Source organism: Leptonychotes weddellii, chromosome 4, assembly GCF_054177405.1.
Source record: "Leptonychotes weddellii isolate Sample4059 chromosome 4, ASM5417740v2, whole genome shotgun sequence".
NCBI lineage: Eukaryota > Metazoa > Chordata > Mammalia > Carnivora > Phocidae > Leptonychotes > Leptonychotes weddellii.
Genome location: NC_138372.1, coordinates 77,426,295 through 77,439,354, shown reverse-complemented (window position 1 = coordinate 77,439,354; position 13,060 = coordinate 77,426,295). Strand labels below are relative to the sequence as shown.

The 13,060-nt window shown below is 35.1% G+C and overlaps 1 protein-coding gene across 1 annotated transcript in view; it reads right to left on the bottom strand.

Moving 5' to 3' along the window:
- Positions 1-3,676: 3,676 nt before the first annotated feature.
- The window catches only part of AGL (amylo-alpha-1,6-glucosidase and 4-alpha-glucanotransferase), a 54,751-nt gene continuing 45,367 nt past the window's right edge, over positions 3,677-13,060 (bottom strand). Inside the window, exons 23-25 of the mRNA XM_081817100.1 lie at positions 9,442-9,544; positions 5,743-5,968; positions 3,677-4,536 (exon numbers count right to left, since the gene is read on the bottom strand). Of these exons, the coding sequence (XP_081673226.1) occupies positions 4,417-4,536; positions 5,743-5,968; positions 9,442-9,544 (449 nt within the window). The 3' untranslated portion in view covers positions 3,677-4,416. The remainder of the gene's footprint in view (positions 4,537-5,742; positions 5,969-9,441; positions 9,545-13,060) is intronic.

Below are 13,060 nucleotides of genomic sequence, written 5' to 3'. Positions count from 1 at the left end.
TTATTTCCTGTACTGTGAGCTAGGAATAGAAGGACTAGCCTCCGGAAAATGTTTGCAAAGTAATACACAAAGGCAAGGAGGTTTATAATTTATTTGATATTAAATATATGACAATAATTGGATAATCAATGTTTAGTGGTTTTCCTCTCAGAGATTTAGTGGAGAGCAAAAGAAACACACACAAAAAGGTACACAGGTTAAAATAACTATAAAAGGATAGGTTGCTTCAAATGCACAAAAAAAGTATGAAGAAATCCAATTTTGTAGTTCCTGATGAAATGGCAAAGTATCCCAGGCTACTGGCTCTGATCCCAAAATCAACCCTGGAGAAACTACAGAAGTAAGTGTGAGGTATTAATTTGAAGAATTCATATAATTTTTGGGAGAAACTGATGAAAACAAGTGGAATTTGACAGTCACTCTTGGGCTTTTCATTCTACCTTGGCTTTTAAGGTTGTTGTATTATAAGCTAAGGAGATTGCCTCTTTTCAGCGCTGTATGGAGTTACTAATAATCAAGGGAACATGTGCTTATTGAGAAAAAGAAAACATTAGCTACCAGAGGAGTCTTAAGTACTATAAAAGAGAAAGAAGCTGAACAACATATCCCACATAAAGCAGAATTACTGGAACAGATGGGCCAATAATATAAAATAAGCAAAATAAAAATCTTCAAAGACATCATAATATTCTTGAAGACATTATTAATATGAAATAGGAACAAAAAGTCATTAAAAATGACCATGCGGAGATGTTAGGTCTAAAATTTTTAGTAGCTGAAATAAAGAAAACAATAAAGGGACTAAATAGATGGATATGACTGAAGAATGAATTAGTGAGATGGAAGATCAGGTTGAAAATCTTCCAGAGGCAGCAGGAATGGATAAGAAAAAAATAGATAAGAGAAAATAGAAGAAAAGAGCTAAAAGCTGTGTGGGTAGAAATAAACAAGAAGGTATCCAAATAATAGTACTCCCAGAAAGCAGAGAGGAAATATCTGAAGAAATAAAATGATAAGTATTCCAGAATTAAGAGAAGATCTCAGATTGAAAGGGCTCATAGAATGCCAAATGAAACAGATAAGAAAAGTCAGAATAAAATCCTGAATGAAAACAAAGAGATGGTTCTAAAAGCTTCAAGAAAGAAAGAGTAGATCACCACTAATGGAACAAGATATACGTCAACAGACCTCCGACAGAAATATTGGAAGCAAGAAGGCAATGGAATAATATTTTTTAAAATACTGAAGGAAAAGAACTTGAACTAGAATTTTATGTGCATTGTGCCATTTAATAATAAAAAAATTTCCAGTCATCCAAGGCTTCAGAAGGTCTGAAACATAAATTCCAACTTTAAAAACACTCTTGAAGATAGTGCTTACATCACAACAATAAAAACAACTATAGCAACTTATAGATCACATGCTTTTTTACTGGGCACTGTTCTGAGAGGTTTCATAAGTAACAAATAAATGAGATTAATTCATTGAATTAACTCAAATAAATAAATCTTGGAGGATGTTGTAAGAGATATGGAAAGAAAAGATGATCAAAGTACACATAAAAGTTTATTGCTGCCTAGAAAAGGCAATAACCAAAGAAAAGAGAAAGAAAAAGTAGAGTCAAAACAATTCATTAAAATAGAGATGGGGCACATGCTAAATTACTTGTTTTGTTAGGGATCAGTCGGGATTTTAATAAGTTAAAGAAACTAACATAGAGATAATAAGTTATATAGATATAGGTCTTAAGAACAAGAACCATAAGGACAAGAAGAAGGGATTAAAATGGAATGAATTGTTTCTTTGTAAAAGGCAAGCCTACAAAGTTAATAAAAGTAAATGTGAGACATTATCTTTGTGACATGAGGGTGGAGTAGGATTTCTGAAATAAACTATGGTGAAGGACATCATAGATAAGGTTAATTTGGCTTTTAGTGGGAATATAGACTAGTGTAATCATTATGGAAAGAAATTTGGTAGTATTTAATCAAAGAGCATAAGAGTATAGTACATGTAATACTAAGTGAAATAAGCCAAACACAAAGGACAAATACTGTATGATTCCATGTATATGAGGTACATAGTATAGTTAAATGTATACAGGCAGAAAATAGAATAGTCGTTACAAGGGTTAGGGGAGGAGAGAATGGGAGTTATTGTTTACTGGGTACAGAATTTCAGTGTGGGATGAGGAAAAATTCTGGAGATGGATAGTAATGATGGTTATGCAACAATGTACTTAAAGCCCCTGTGTACTTAAAACAGTTAAAATGATATATTTTATGGTAAAATGGTAAATATGTGTATTTTGCCTCACACACAAAAAACTTCAATAGTAAAAAAAACCAATAATCCAATTAAAAAATGGGCAAAAGACACAGATATTTCATCAAAAAGAGATACAGATGATGAATAAGCACATGAACAGATGTTCAATACCATTAGTCATTAGGGAAATGCAAATTAAAACCACAATGTGTAGTGTACCCAGCCACCAGAAGAGTTTTTTTTTTTTTTTTCTAAAGATTTTATTTATTTATATGACAGAGAGAGACAGCGAGAACAGGAACACAAGCAGGGGGAGCAGGAGAGAGAGAAGCAGGCTCCCCGCGGAGCAGGGAGCCCGACGTGGGACTCGATCCCAGGACCCTGGGATCATGACCTGAGCCGAAGGCAGATGCTTAACGACTGAGCCACCCAGGCGCCCACACCAGAAGAGTTTTAAAAAAATGATTAACATCAAATGCTCCTGTGGATGTGGAGGAATTGGATGTCTCCAGTTTACTGGTGGGAATGTAAACTGGTACAGCCACTTTGGAAAATAGTTCAGCAGTTTCTTATAAAACAAAATCCATACTTAGCATATCACCAAATCACATTCTTGGGCATTTATCCCAGAGAAATAAAAATATATGGTCACACAGACACCTGTATATAAATGTTTATATTAGCTTTATTTATTAACCAAAAAATGGAAAAAACCAAAATGTCCTTCAACAGATGAATGTTACATCATGAAAGAGAATACCACTGAGCAATACAATGGAATAAACTACTGATATATGCAAGAGTTGGATGGATCACAAAGGGAATTATGCTTAGTGAAAGAATCAATCTCAAAAGGTTACATACTATATGATTCCCTCTCTATATATTCTTAAAATGATAAAACTGTAGAGATGCTGAACAGAGTAGTAGTTGCCGGAAACCAGGGATCGTTGGTGTGACGGTAAAGGGGTAGCACAAGGAAGACCTCTGTGGTGATTGAACAGTTCAGTATCCTGATTGTGGTGGTGGTTACATGAAGCTATACATGGGCAAAATTACACAGAACCACACACACATATGTTCACACACAAATGAGTTAATGTAAAAATAGTTAAAACTGAATATGGTCTATAGTCTAGTTAACAGTATTAAACTAGTGTCAGTTTCCGATTTTGATACTGTACTACAGTAAGATGTAGATACAGTAAGGGGTAAGATATCCTTATTGGGGAAGCTAGATGAAGGCTTCAGGATACTCTTATGTATCATTTTTGCAACTTTTTTTTTTTTAGTAGGCTCCACACTCAGCCCGGAGCCCAAACTCACAACCCTGAGATCAAGACCTGAGCTGAGATCAAGAGTAGGACACTTAACTGACTGAGCCACCCAGGCGATCCATTTTTGCAACTTTCTATCAGTCTCCAATTCTTTCAACATTAAGAACTTAAAAAAAATCTACATGCACATAAAACAGTATATGTTTTACAGAACATAAATAAGTACACAGAAATGCCCTGCATATGCCTTTGCATCACTTCTTGTATGTAAAGTCTCTAAAGGGTAATAAAATAAATTATCATTAGCCTTGCACTGGCTGGTGATGACAGTATGCCATAAAAATAGGAATATGACAAAGTTCTAAGAGGTTAAAAAAGTAAATCTATTTTAACTCTGTAGATGAAACTTTTTACAAAAAGAATTTTGTAAGAGTCCAAGTTAAAGAGACAGATTGTAGATGAAATCTTAGCTCTGCCACTTAGTAGCTGTGTGACTCTAGGCAAGCTACTCTGCTTCAGTCATCTTATCAGTACAAACGGGAACAATACAACTCATCCCCAATGTTCTTGGGAGTATAAATGGGAATAACATAGGTAAATTGTTAGCATAATGCCTAGCACATAGTAAGCACTTATTTGTTTTTATAATTATAAATGCAACCACCGAAATTACCTCTCAAACTGGCTGACAAAATATATAAAATTTTATCTTTCCTCTAGAAACTCAAACTAAACCGGTAAGATCAGGAACTGTGTTAATCTTTTTCATTGTTATGGTATGAAGTTTTACACACAAATAAAATATTTGTCAAATACATGAACAATTACAGGGCTATATTCCACCTCATCAGTAAATCTTTACTATGTAAAGTTATGTACCTTCATCCTTCATGTTTCGATCTATCTGTGGACCAGCATTCCTTTCTCGGAATTGTATGCCCTGCATGTGTCTTTGCATTACTTCCTGTATTACTTCAAACAATGGTTGATCCTGTTTGAGACATAATGGATATTATTTCTGTTAGAAATGACATTTTTCTTACCTTCTCTCAAATCCCACAACTGAGGTTTTGTGAAACATATATTGTCCTTTGGGGAAGAAATGGGGATCAGAGACTGGGGAAAGAAGGAGCTCCTATACACCGAATCGTACGGTCAGCCTTTGGCATACGAATATTTAACATATTGTAGTTTTGACTATTCATGTCTGTGACATGAAATAGTTTATAATTTTGCTGACATGTGAAAATGATTCTTGTGAAAATTCTTGTGTATAATTTCTATTAGAGTGAATTGTGCAGGTAATAAATGTATCTATCTTAAACAGAGATCTAAACTTTAAATTGGCACCGCTGTTCTTACTCATCCACATATATAGTAATGGGGATAAATTACACACTGAAGTGATACTTTAGGTAAAAACGTTTTTTGAGAAATGTTCTTTGAATATTTCATAATAAAAACATCATGGGGACATAGATCTCTGCTAACTCTAAGGTGGTTTAGAAGTCCTCCACAGTCACATACCAAACAAACTATAATGTAAAGGTAGTTCAGAAGTGGCAAAAGTACAGTATCATTGTGCATTATTGACTGGGAAGAAAACCACTCAAAATGTTTATTTATTCTGCACTGTTCACAGGATAAACTCTGGACTACCTGGATTGGTGATCAGGCTCTCCACAACCTGGTTCACCCTTTCTCACCTACTCTTACTACCCGGCAGGTACCCTCCACAAAAAGCCAAACTAGACTAAGCAGTATGTCCTAACCTGTGCTTCAATCCACCCTGCACTTTATTTTCCTTTCACCTCTAAGGTCTTCCCACAACTTCCCTCATCTCTGCTGAAATCCTACTCACCTTTAAGGTTCAGTTTGGGTGAAATTTCAGCTACTTTATGAAGTCCTCCCTGAGAACCACCTACTGGATTATCTCTCTCCCTTCTACGCACAGCATTTCCCATACACCTCCTTTTACAATGGCCATATTATGTACATATCATCTCTTCTATCATATTGCAAGTTCTTTAAGCAAGAAGCAAGTCTTATCTCTGCAATTGCTCATAGAACTAAGCAGGTGCTAAAACATATACCAATACTTGAATTTTTCAGATTTGGATTCTTTATTACATACATTTTTATATTAGAAGCTAAAAGTTATTTTTCAGAAAAAAAATTGTTTGAAGAGGATTGTTACCAGTGTGCCGGCAGACAAAGGAACAGAATCATCTGTAGGATACATTCTGGAAACTGGGCACTTGAGAATGTCTAGGCCATTTGGAACCATTTTACAGTAATCCTGAATACACTGTAGCCACCACCACACAGCATCCCGGCAATTGTATCTGGCATAAGTTCCTTCACCCAGGAGATTAGGAATGAGACCGTGTCTTAGGGTACCAGCAAATGCTAAAATAATATTCCTAAAACAACAGAATTAAGTGGATCATTTGACATGAAAACAATCACTTAAAAGATTTAAGTCCCTTTTTCTGACTATTATTTCAGATGCATTTTCTCTCTTGTCCCTATTTCTTTGAATTTTCATGTAGAAAGTGGTCATAATATGAGAGATTAAGCACTGAATTAAAATCTTGAAACCTTAATCCTAGTCTTGGCTTTTTCTCTGACAATCTGTGTGGCTTACCCTCATTGGGATAGTTTTTTCATCTGTGGATTTAGGTATTGGACTGGCTTTTAGGGTTCCTTCTAGCTCTAGATTCTACTTTTGAAATCTGTGGTATTTCAAAATCTAAGTAAATATGACATGAACTTTATTATTTTAAATACCAAAGCAAATACATAAAAAAAGGGCAAAAGCTGACCTTGAAAATCATGATTTATTTTCAAAAACTGGTAGAGAACACTTAATCTTTTAAGTATTATTGTACTATCATATACCAAATGACAACTTCATAAGATGGGATGGCATTTCTAAAAGGGGCATGAAACTAAGACTGGGGTTTAAAACCTCACATTGCCATCTGTATGTCTAGGAAAAGTCATTTAAAATGTCTAGGCCTCAGTGCTTTTTGGCTAAACCATTTAGAAATTTAATTAATTTTGTATCTCAGTTTAATGCCCATCTCTTAAAAAACAGTGCAATAAAAGCCTTTCTTGTATTCTGCAGTACAAGTGTTAGTATGGATAGTGACACTTCCAATTAATAAAAGGTGAGAATGCGGCAATCGTAACCATCCAGAACAATGTCATACACTTGAAACTTGAATAAAAAGACCTCTGTCCGTGAATATCTCTGCAGAAGGAGGAAGTAGAACTCTCTGTGGTACAGATAGCCATGTGTCCACCAAAATGGCTTTCCTACATGCCTCAACCTACTTTTCAGCTGGCTGTGGCCAGATTACTGGTTTCTAAGGCAAGAAGGTGAATGGACCTGATGTATGTTAAGTGCATGGAACAGGTGTATTTTCCCCACACTCTTTCCCTCTCTGCCAGCTGACTGGAGAGTAGTACTCAGAGGCCCTAGGAGATGGTCGATTCTCAAGATGAAGGAGCCTATATCCCTGAATCACTATGTGGAAAGCTGCCTCCTGAACACCCATTTTGGACCAGAAGCAAGAAATAAATTTCATTTGTGAAAAACCATTGAAATATAAGAATTTATAATTTATAACAGCTAGCACTACCTTAACAAATACATTATCCTCTCGGAATCATCTAAATCGGGGTTGGCAAACTTTTTCTGCAAAGGACCAGATAGTAAATATTTTAGGCCTTGTTGGCCATATATATGGTCCCAGTCATGTATTCTTCTTCTTTTTAAATGACTGTTTAAAATGGTAAAAACCATTCTTTGCTCCAAGGTCATATAAAACAGGTGATAGATAGGCCATATTTCTCTGACCCCTGATCTAGATAGTCATATGTAAAATTAAGAAGCACAATTGTTGATAGCATATAAAAGTGATAATTGGGAGCCCAGATAACAAGGAAAATAATAATAATGATTTTAAAAACTAATATTTATGTAATGCTAAGCATGTGACAGACACTGTTCTAGACATTCATTTAATCCTCACTAGGGACGCCTGGCTGACTCAGCTGGTGGAGCATGTGACTCTTGATCTTAGAGTTGTAGGTTCGAGCCCCACGTTGGGTGAAGAGATTACTTAAAAAAATAAAATCTTTTTTTTTTAAAAGATTTTATTTATTTATTTGAGAGAGAAAGCACACGCACGCGTGTGAGTGAGCATGAATAGGGGGAGTGGCAGAGGGACAAGAAAACTCCCTGCTGAGCATGAAGCCCTACACAGGGCTTGATCCCAGACACTGAGATCATGACCTGAGCCGAAGTCAGATTCTTAACGGACTGAGCCACCCAGGCACCCTCAAAAAATAAAATCTTAAAAAGAAATCCTTAGAAAAACCCTGTAAGGTAAGTACTATCACCATTTTATAGAGTACAAAGAGGATAAATAATGTCAGTTGGTAGTTTGGAACCAGGATTAGAACCTGGCAGTCTGTTCATCTAAAACTAATGATGTAATGTATGGGGATTAACATAAGAATTAAAAAAAAAAAAAAAAAAAAAAGAACCTGGCAGTCTGGCCCAAACCCAAGTACTTAACCACTACACTGTGCTGAATCCTGATGTTCCATTTCCTACTTCTTAATCATAGTCATTTAGGAACATTTAAGGAAAAAGCAAATAGCCTCCCAAATTTCTACAGCCTCACAACGGTCTCTTAAGTGAATAAGAAAAGGTCTTATTGTATTAGGTAATAGGGAAGAATGTAATACATTTCAGATGCCCACTTAGAAATCTTCAATCTAAAAAAGAAATTTTCAATTTTAAAAAGACCAAAACCAGAACTTTTGTCATTTGAAGAGGCAAACTTCAGTTTTTTTGAATGACATCAAAACAAAGTATCACATAAATGCTTTTTCTGCTGAAAGTTTTAACTTGTAGAGCAGTGCTGTCAAATGCTAGCCTTGGGCTGCTGAAGACCACCTGGAGCCCTTGTGGAAACACAGATTTCCATCTGCTACTCTACCCTCTCCATCCCCACATTCAGAGGTCCAGCATAAGGACCAAGAATTTGCATTTCTTGCAAGTTCTCAGGTGATGGTGACACCGCTGATCTGTGGAACTGATTTATGTTGATTTGAGTGGCACTGCTGTACGGCTTCTCTTTTCTACCTTTGACAATTTCATTCATATTATTGTGACATGAGGAAACATTATTTTAGGACTAAAAGACACAACTGGAGGTTACAAGGCCTCACAACACTTAGAGGAAAACCTGATACTATAATTCTTTCTACAGGACTCAGTCTTCATTATAGAAGGAAAAAAATGATAGAATTCAAATTTTACCTAAAAGTTCATCTAAATTCTTTTTTTTTTTTTTTTAAAGATTTTATTATTTATTTGAGAGAGAGAATGAGAGAGAGAGAGCACATGAGGGGGGAGGGTCAGAGGGAGAAGCAGACTCCCTGCCGAGCAGGGAGCCCGATGCGGGACTCGATCCCGGGACTCCAGGATCATGACCTGAGCCGAAGGCAGTCGCCCAACCAACTGAGCCACCCAGGCACCCTCATCTAAATTCTTAAACTTAATTTGGGCATAGAAATTTTACTCTTTAGTGAGTGATGTTAGTAACATGGTTACACATTTTTTATTTTTACTGAGATCAATTAGCAAATGCTGAAGATAATCTGACTTGTAACATGAAGGACTAGAATATAATAACTTCAAAGATATTCACTCCTTTGAAATTCTATGATCTTATTAAATGAACATGTAAAAAAAAAAACACTTAAGGAAAACATACCTCCCAAATGTTACGAGTAGATGGTAAGAAAGAAAGTTTGAAGAGCATGTGAAAAACATTTAGATATAAACTTGCATTGCAACTTTTTAGAGATCTCCTACCTGGCCTCTAAATAGCGTCCAGTAATCAGCAGTAGACCTCTCAGTGCAATAAAAGTATCCCTTCCCCAGCAGCGGAAAATACCAGAAGAAAAATGAGGTAAGCCTAACAGAAAACAACAAAGTAATATGTTAATCTTAATAATATACACAAGCCTATGAACTCCATTACTACAGGCCAGTTCCTCTAAGTCAAGGGGACAAGAATGGGGGAGTCTGCAAACCCTCTAAAATTGTCTTCAAAATGTGTGACTATACGTATGTCAACATTTCTGTGATGAGGTTCCATATTCTTTTTTTTTTTTTTAAGATTTTATTTATTTTTGAGAGAGAGAGAGCACAGAAAGAGGGGAGGGGCAGAGGGAGAAGCAGGCTCTCTGCTGAGCAGGGGGCCAGAGGCAGGGCTCGATCCCAGGGACCAGGACCTGAGCAGAAGCAGGCGCTTAGCCAACTGAGCCACCTAGGCGCCCAGAGGTCCCATATTCTTATTCCTTTTTGTCTTTTTATTCTTATTACATTCTTAAGGGAATCTGTGACCTCAAAGAGATTAAGAATCAGGCCTAGAGAGGGATTCTTATCTAAATTGATTAGAATGTGAGTCTTTAAACATAGATAAACGTTTCTGATAAATTAAGAGTTGAAATCAGAGATCTAATATTTAACAAAGAAACAAACACTTAATATAATATTAATGATATATATATATATTTTTAGTAACACAAGTGGGAAAGTTTACTAAAGCATAAAGTACACTCTCCAGATATGAGAGTAGAAGAGCTCAAGAAAGAGAGCTGTGCCATATAATACTAATGATATATTTGAAAAGATTCTACCTGCAATTAGAGGCAACAAATTAAATATGAAATGATTATCTTAATGATACATAACTGAACATGTTTATTAATCTATCAATCTAGAGTCTTTAATACCAAATTTCCCATTAATTCAAAACAACTTAAAAGTGTTATAGGGGTGCCTGGGTGGTTCATTCAGTTAAGCATCTGCCTTTGGCTCGGGTCATAATCCTGGGGTCCTGGGATTGGGCCCCGCATCAGGCTCCCTACCCAGCAGGGCATCTGTTTCTCCTTCTCCCTCTGCCCCTCTCCCTACTTGTGCTCACACTCTCTCACTCTCTCTCAAATAAATAAAAAGAAGTGTTACAGGGCGCCTGGGTGGCTCAGTTGGTTAAGCGACTGCCTTCGGCTCAGGTCATGATCCTGGAGTCCCAGGATCAAGTCCCGCATTGGGCTCCTTGCTCAGCAGGAAGTCTGCTTCTCCCTCTGACCCTCCCCCCTCTCATGCTCTCTCTCTATCTCATTCTCTCTCAAATAAATAAATAAAATTTAAAAAAAAAAAAAAAGAAGTTTTACAGTTTGTTGGCCAGTTTTTACAAAAGAAAATAAGGATTTCAGGTGCCAAATGACTTAAACATTCTAGGTAACTGTAGCCTTTAGGCACGAGATAAAATAGGGTGATTGATGGATAAAATCTAAAATTTTACTTCTACACTGAGTTTAGTTTCTTATAAAACATGTCAAGAATACACTGTTATCCTTATTTGTACTAAAACCAATAATCAGTAGGAAAGTAAAGGAAATTAGGATTCTACTCAGAAAAGAAATATGCTAAAGCAAAAATATAACACATATCTCAGGAAGGGAAAACTAAGGACTTAAATAAAATGTACACAGTATTCATTCATAACTATCTTCTAAGCATTTAACACAATCTAACATTATCTTGTTTGCTTGTTTTCTGGTTTGTTGCATGAATAACTGTCCTTCCCTAGTGGAAAATAAGATTCACAGTTACAGAAACCTTATCTGGCTTATTTACCAAACTATATCTATCACTGACAATTGTAACTGGTATATAATATATATAAAAATTTACTGAATGAATGAAATAAAAGGCTAATTATAAAAGATAAATTGAGAGGGAAAAGAATTTGACTAAGATAAAAGAAAATTTTGGCCGTTTAAGTTTCTGCTAATTGGGTCTTTACCTTTTTTGGAGTAGACATTATTTTCTAAGAAGGATCAGAACTAAAGATAACATTAGACACTTCTTTTCTGCATCATCTCCAAAATAACGGTATAAAATTTCCTTAAACACTTTGTGTATTATTTACACATGGTTGATTATTGATATATGGTTTATATACGGTTGATCATCATAACTTTGATGACGATGAGGACAGCAGTTAACATATATAGTACTCTATGCCACACAGACTTCCTGGTACTTCAACCCATCTAACACCTTGAATGAAATATAAGTATAGGTAGATTAAGGGCGATTTTGAGTTGGTATGTCCCAAAGTACAATCTGTCTTTGTTAAGAAGTCAAAACTATAAAATCTCTAGCACTGATATGTGGAAATGTTTGCATTAACTTTTGACCTCTAAGAGTATATGACTTATAGATCATATATTTTGTGAGTGATTTCTACCTTGTCATTTATTATACAAGTTTACAATTATAATTTTTTTTGTCCTACTATCACCAAAGGCCTTGGTATTCATTTTAAAATGAACCCCCCAAAACCTGTCTGCAAATATGAGTATGGTTCTATACTTTGTTAGTATGGAGTGTACAGAACACTCCCTTGGGATACTGGAAGAAAATATCAAAACTTCTATTTATATTTCTCAATTTATCTTTATAGTTTCTATTTTTGTTTTATACTGTACCTGATCATAAGTATACTGGGTATCATAACTTTTATCAATATATCATTTATAATATCAGTATATCAGTATATTTATTTTGGGAGTGCTTAACAATAGCAGTGAATAATCAAAAATGTTGAGATCACTATTTTGTGTAATAGGCTTCAAAGCAGTAGGCTTTAAACCAAATTCTGCACATCAATTTGTTTTCCACAATGACCTAGTTCAGTTTCATGAGCATCTGCATGGATTTACAGGGGAAATATAAGTATCAGGAGAAGATGAAATAGTTGAATGAAAATCTAAAACATGGTTATGTAATTAAAGCATATAATCATTCTAAATGAAAAGTTAATTTCTTTTTTAGTTGTCAGGTCTTACTAAGTCTTTTTTCTTGGTCTGGGTAGATGCAAAGTTAAGGGTAAACAGAGGAAATCACATAAATACTATTACTTTCATCCTGCAGTTAGGTAATTTTCAGTTTAGTTTGGAAAGTTCTAAATTCAGTGGCCTTAAATGTTAAGCACTTTCTATAAATAGCTTGAAGTTGCATTAAAAAGAAAATAAAAGCCTGTTCTTAGATTTGTTACTTAATTCAGGTTTTAATACTACTTGCAGGAAAGGATGCCAAAAAATATAGCTGAAAGCATTTGAATGCAATTAGACATATAATAAAAAAAATATTTAACATTTGTTTTGTGTTTTGTAACGTGTAGAGGATCTTTCCATTATCTCTTGGTAATTTCCCAATTTTTTAAATTGGGAAAAAAGTATAATACAAAAAGGTAGTAAAACAAATCTGATAAAAAAATACAAAATGTCAACAGTCGGAAAAAAACAGAAACATGCAGAAGGATTAACCAGCCACAATGAAAAACACACAAAAATAAATGCCTGTTGCACAGTATTAATTAAATAGTAAGCACAAATATTAGTTCTACAAGTGAATA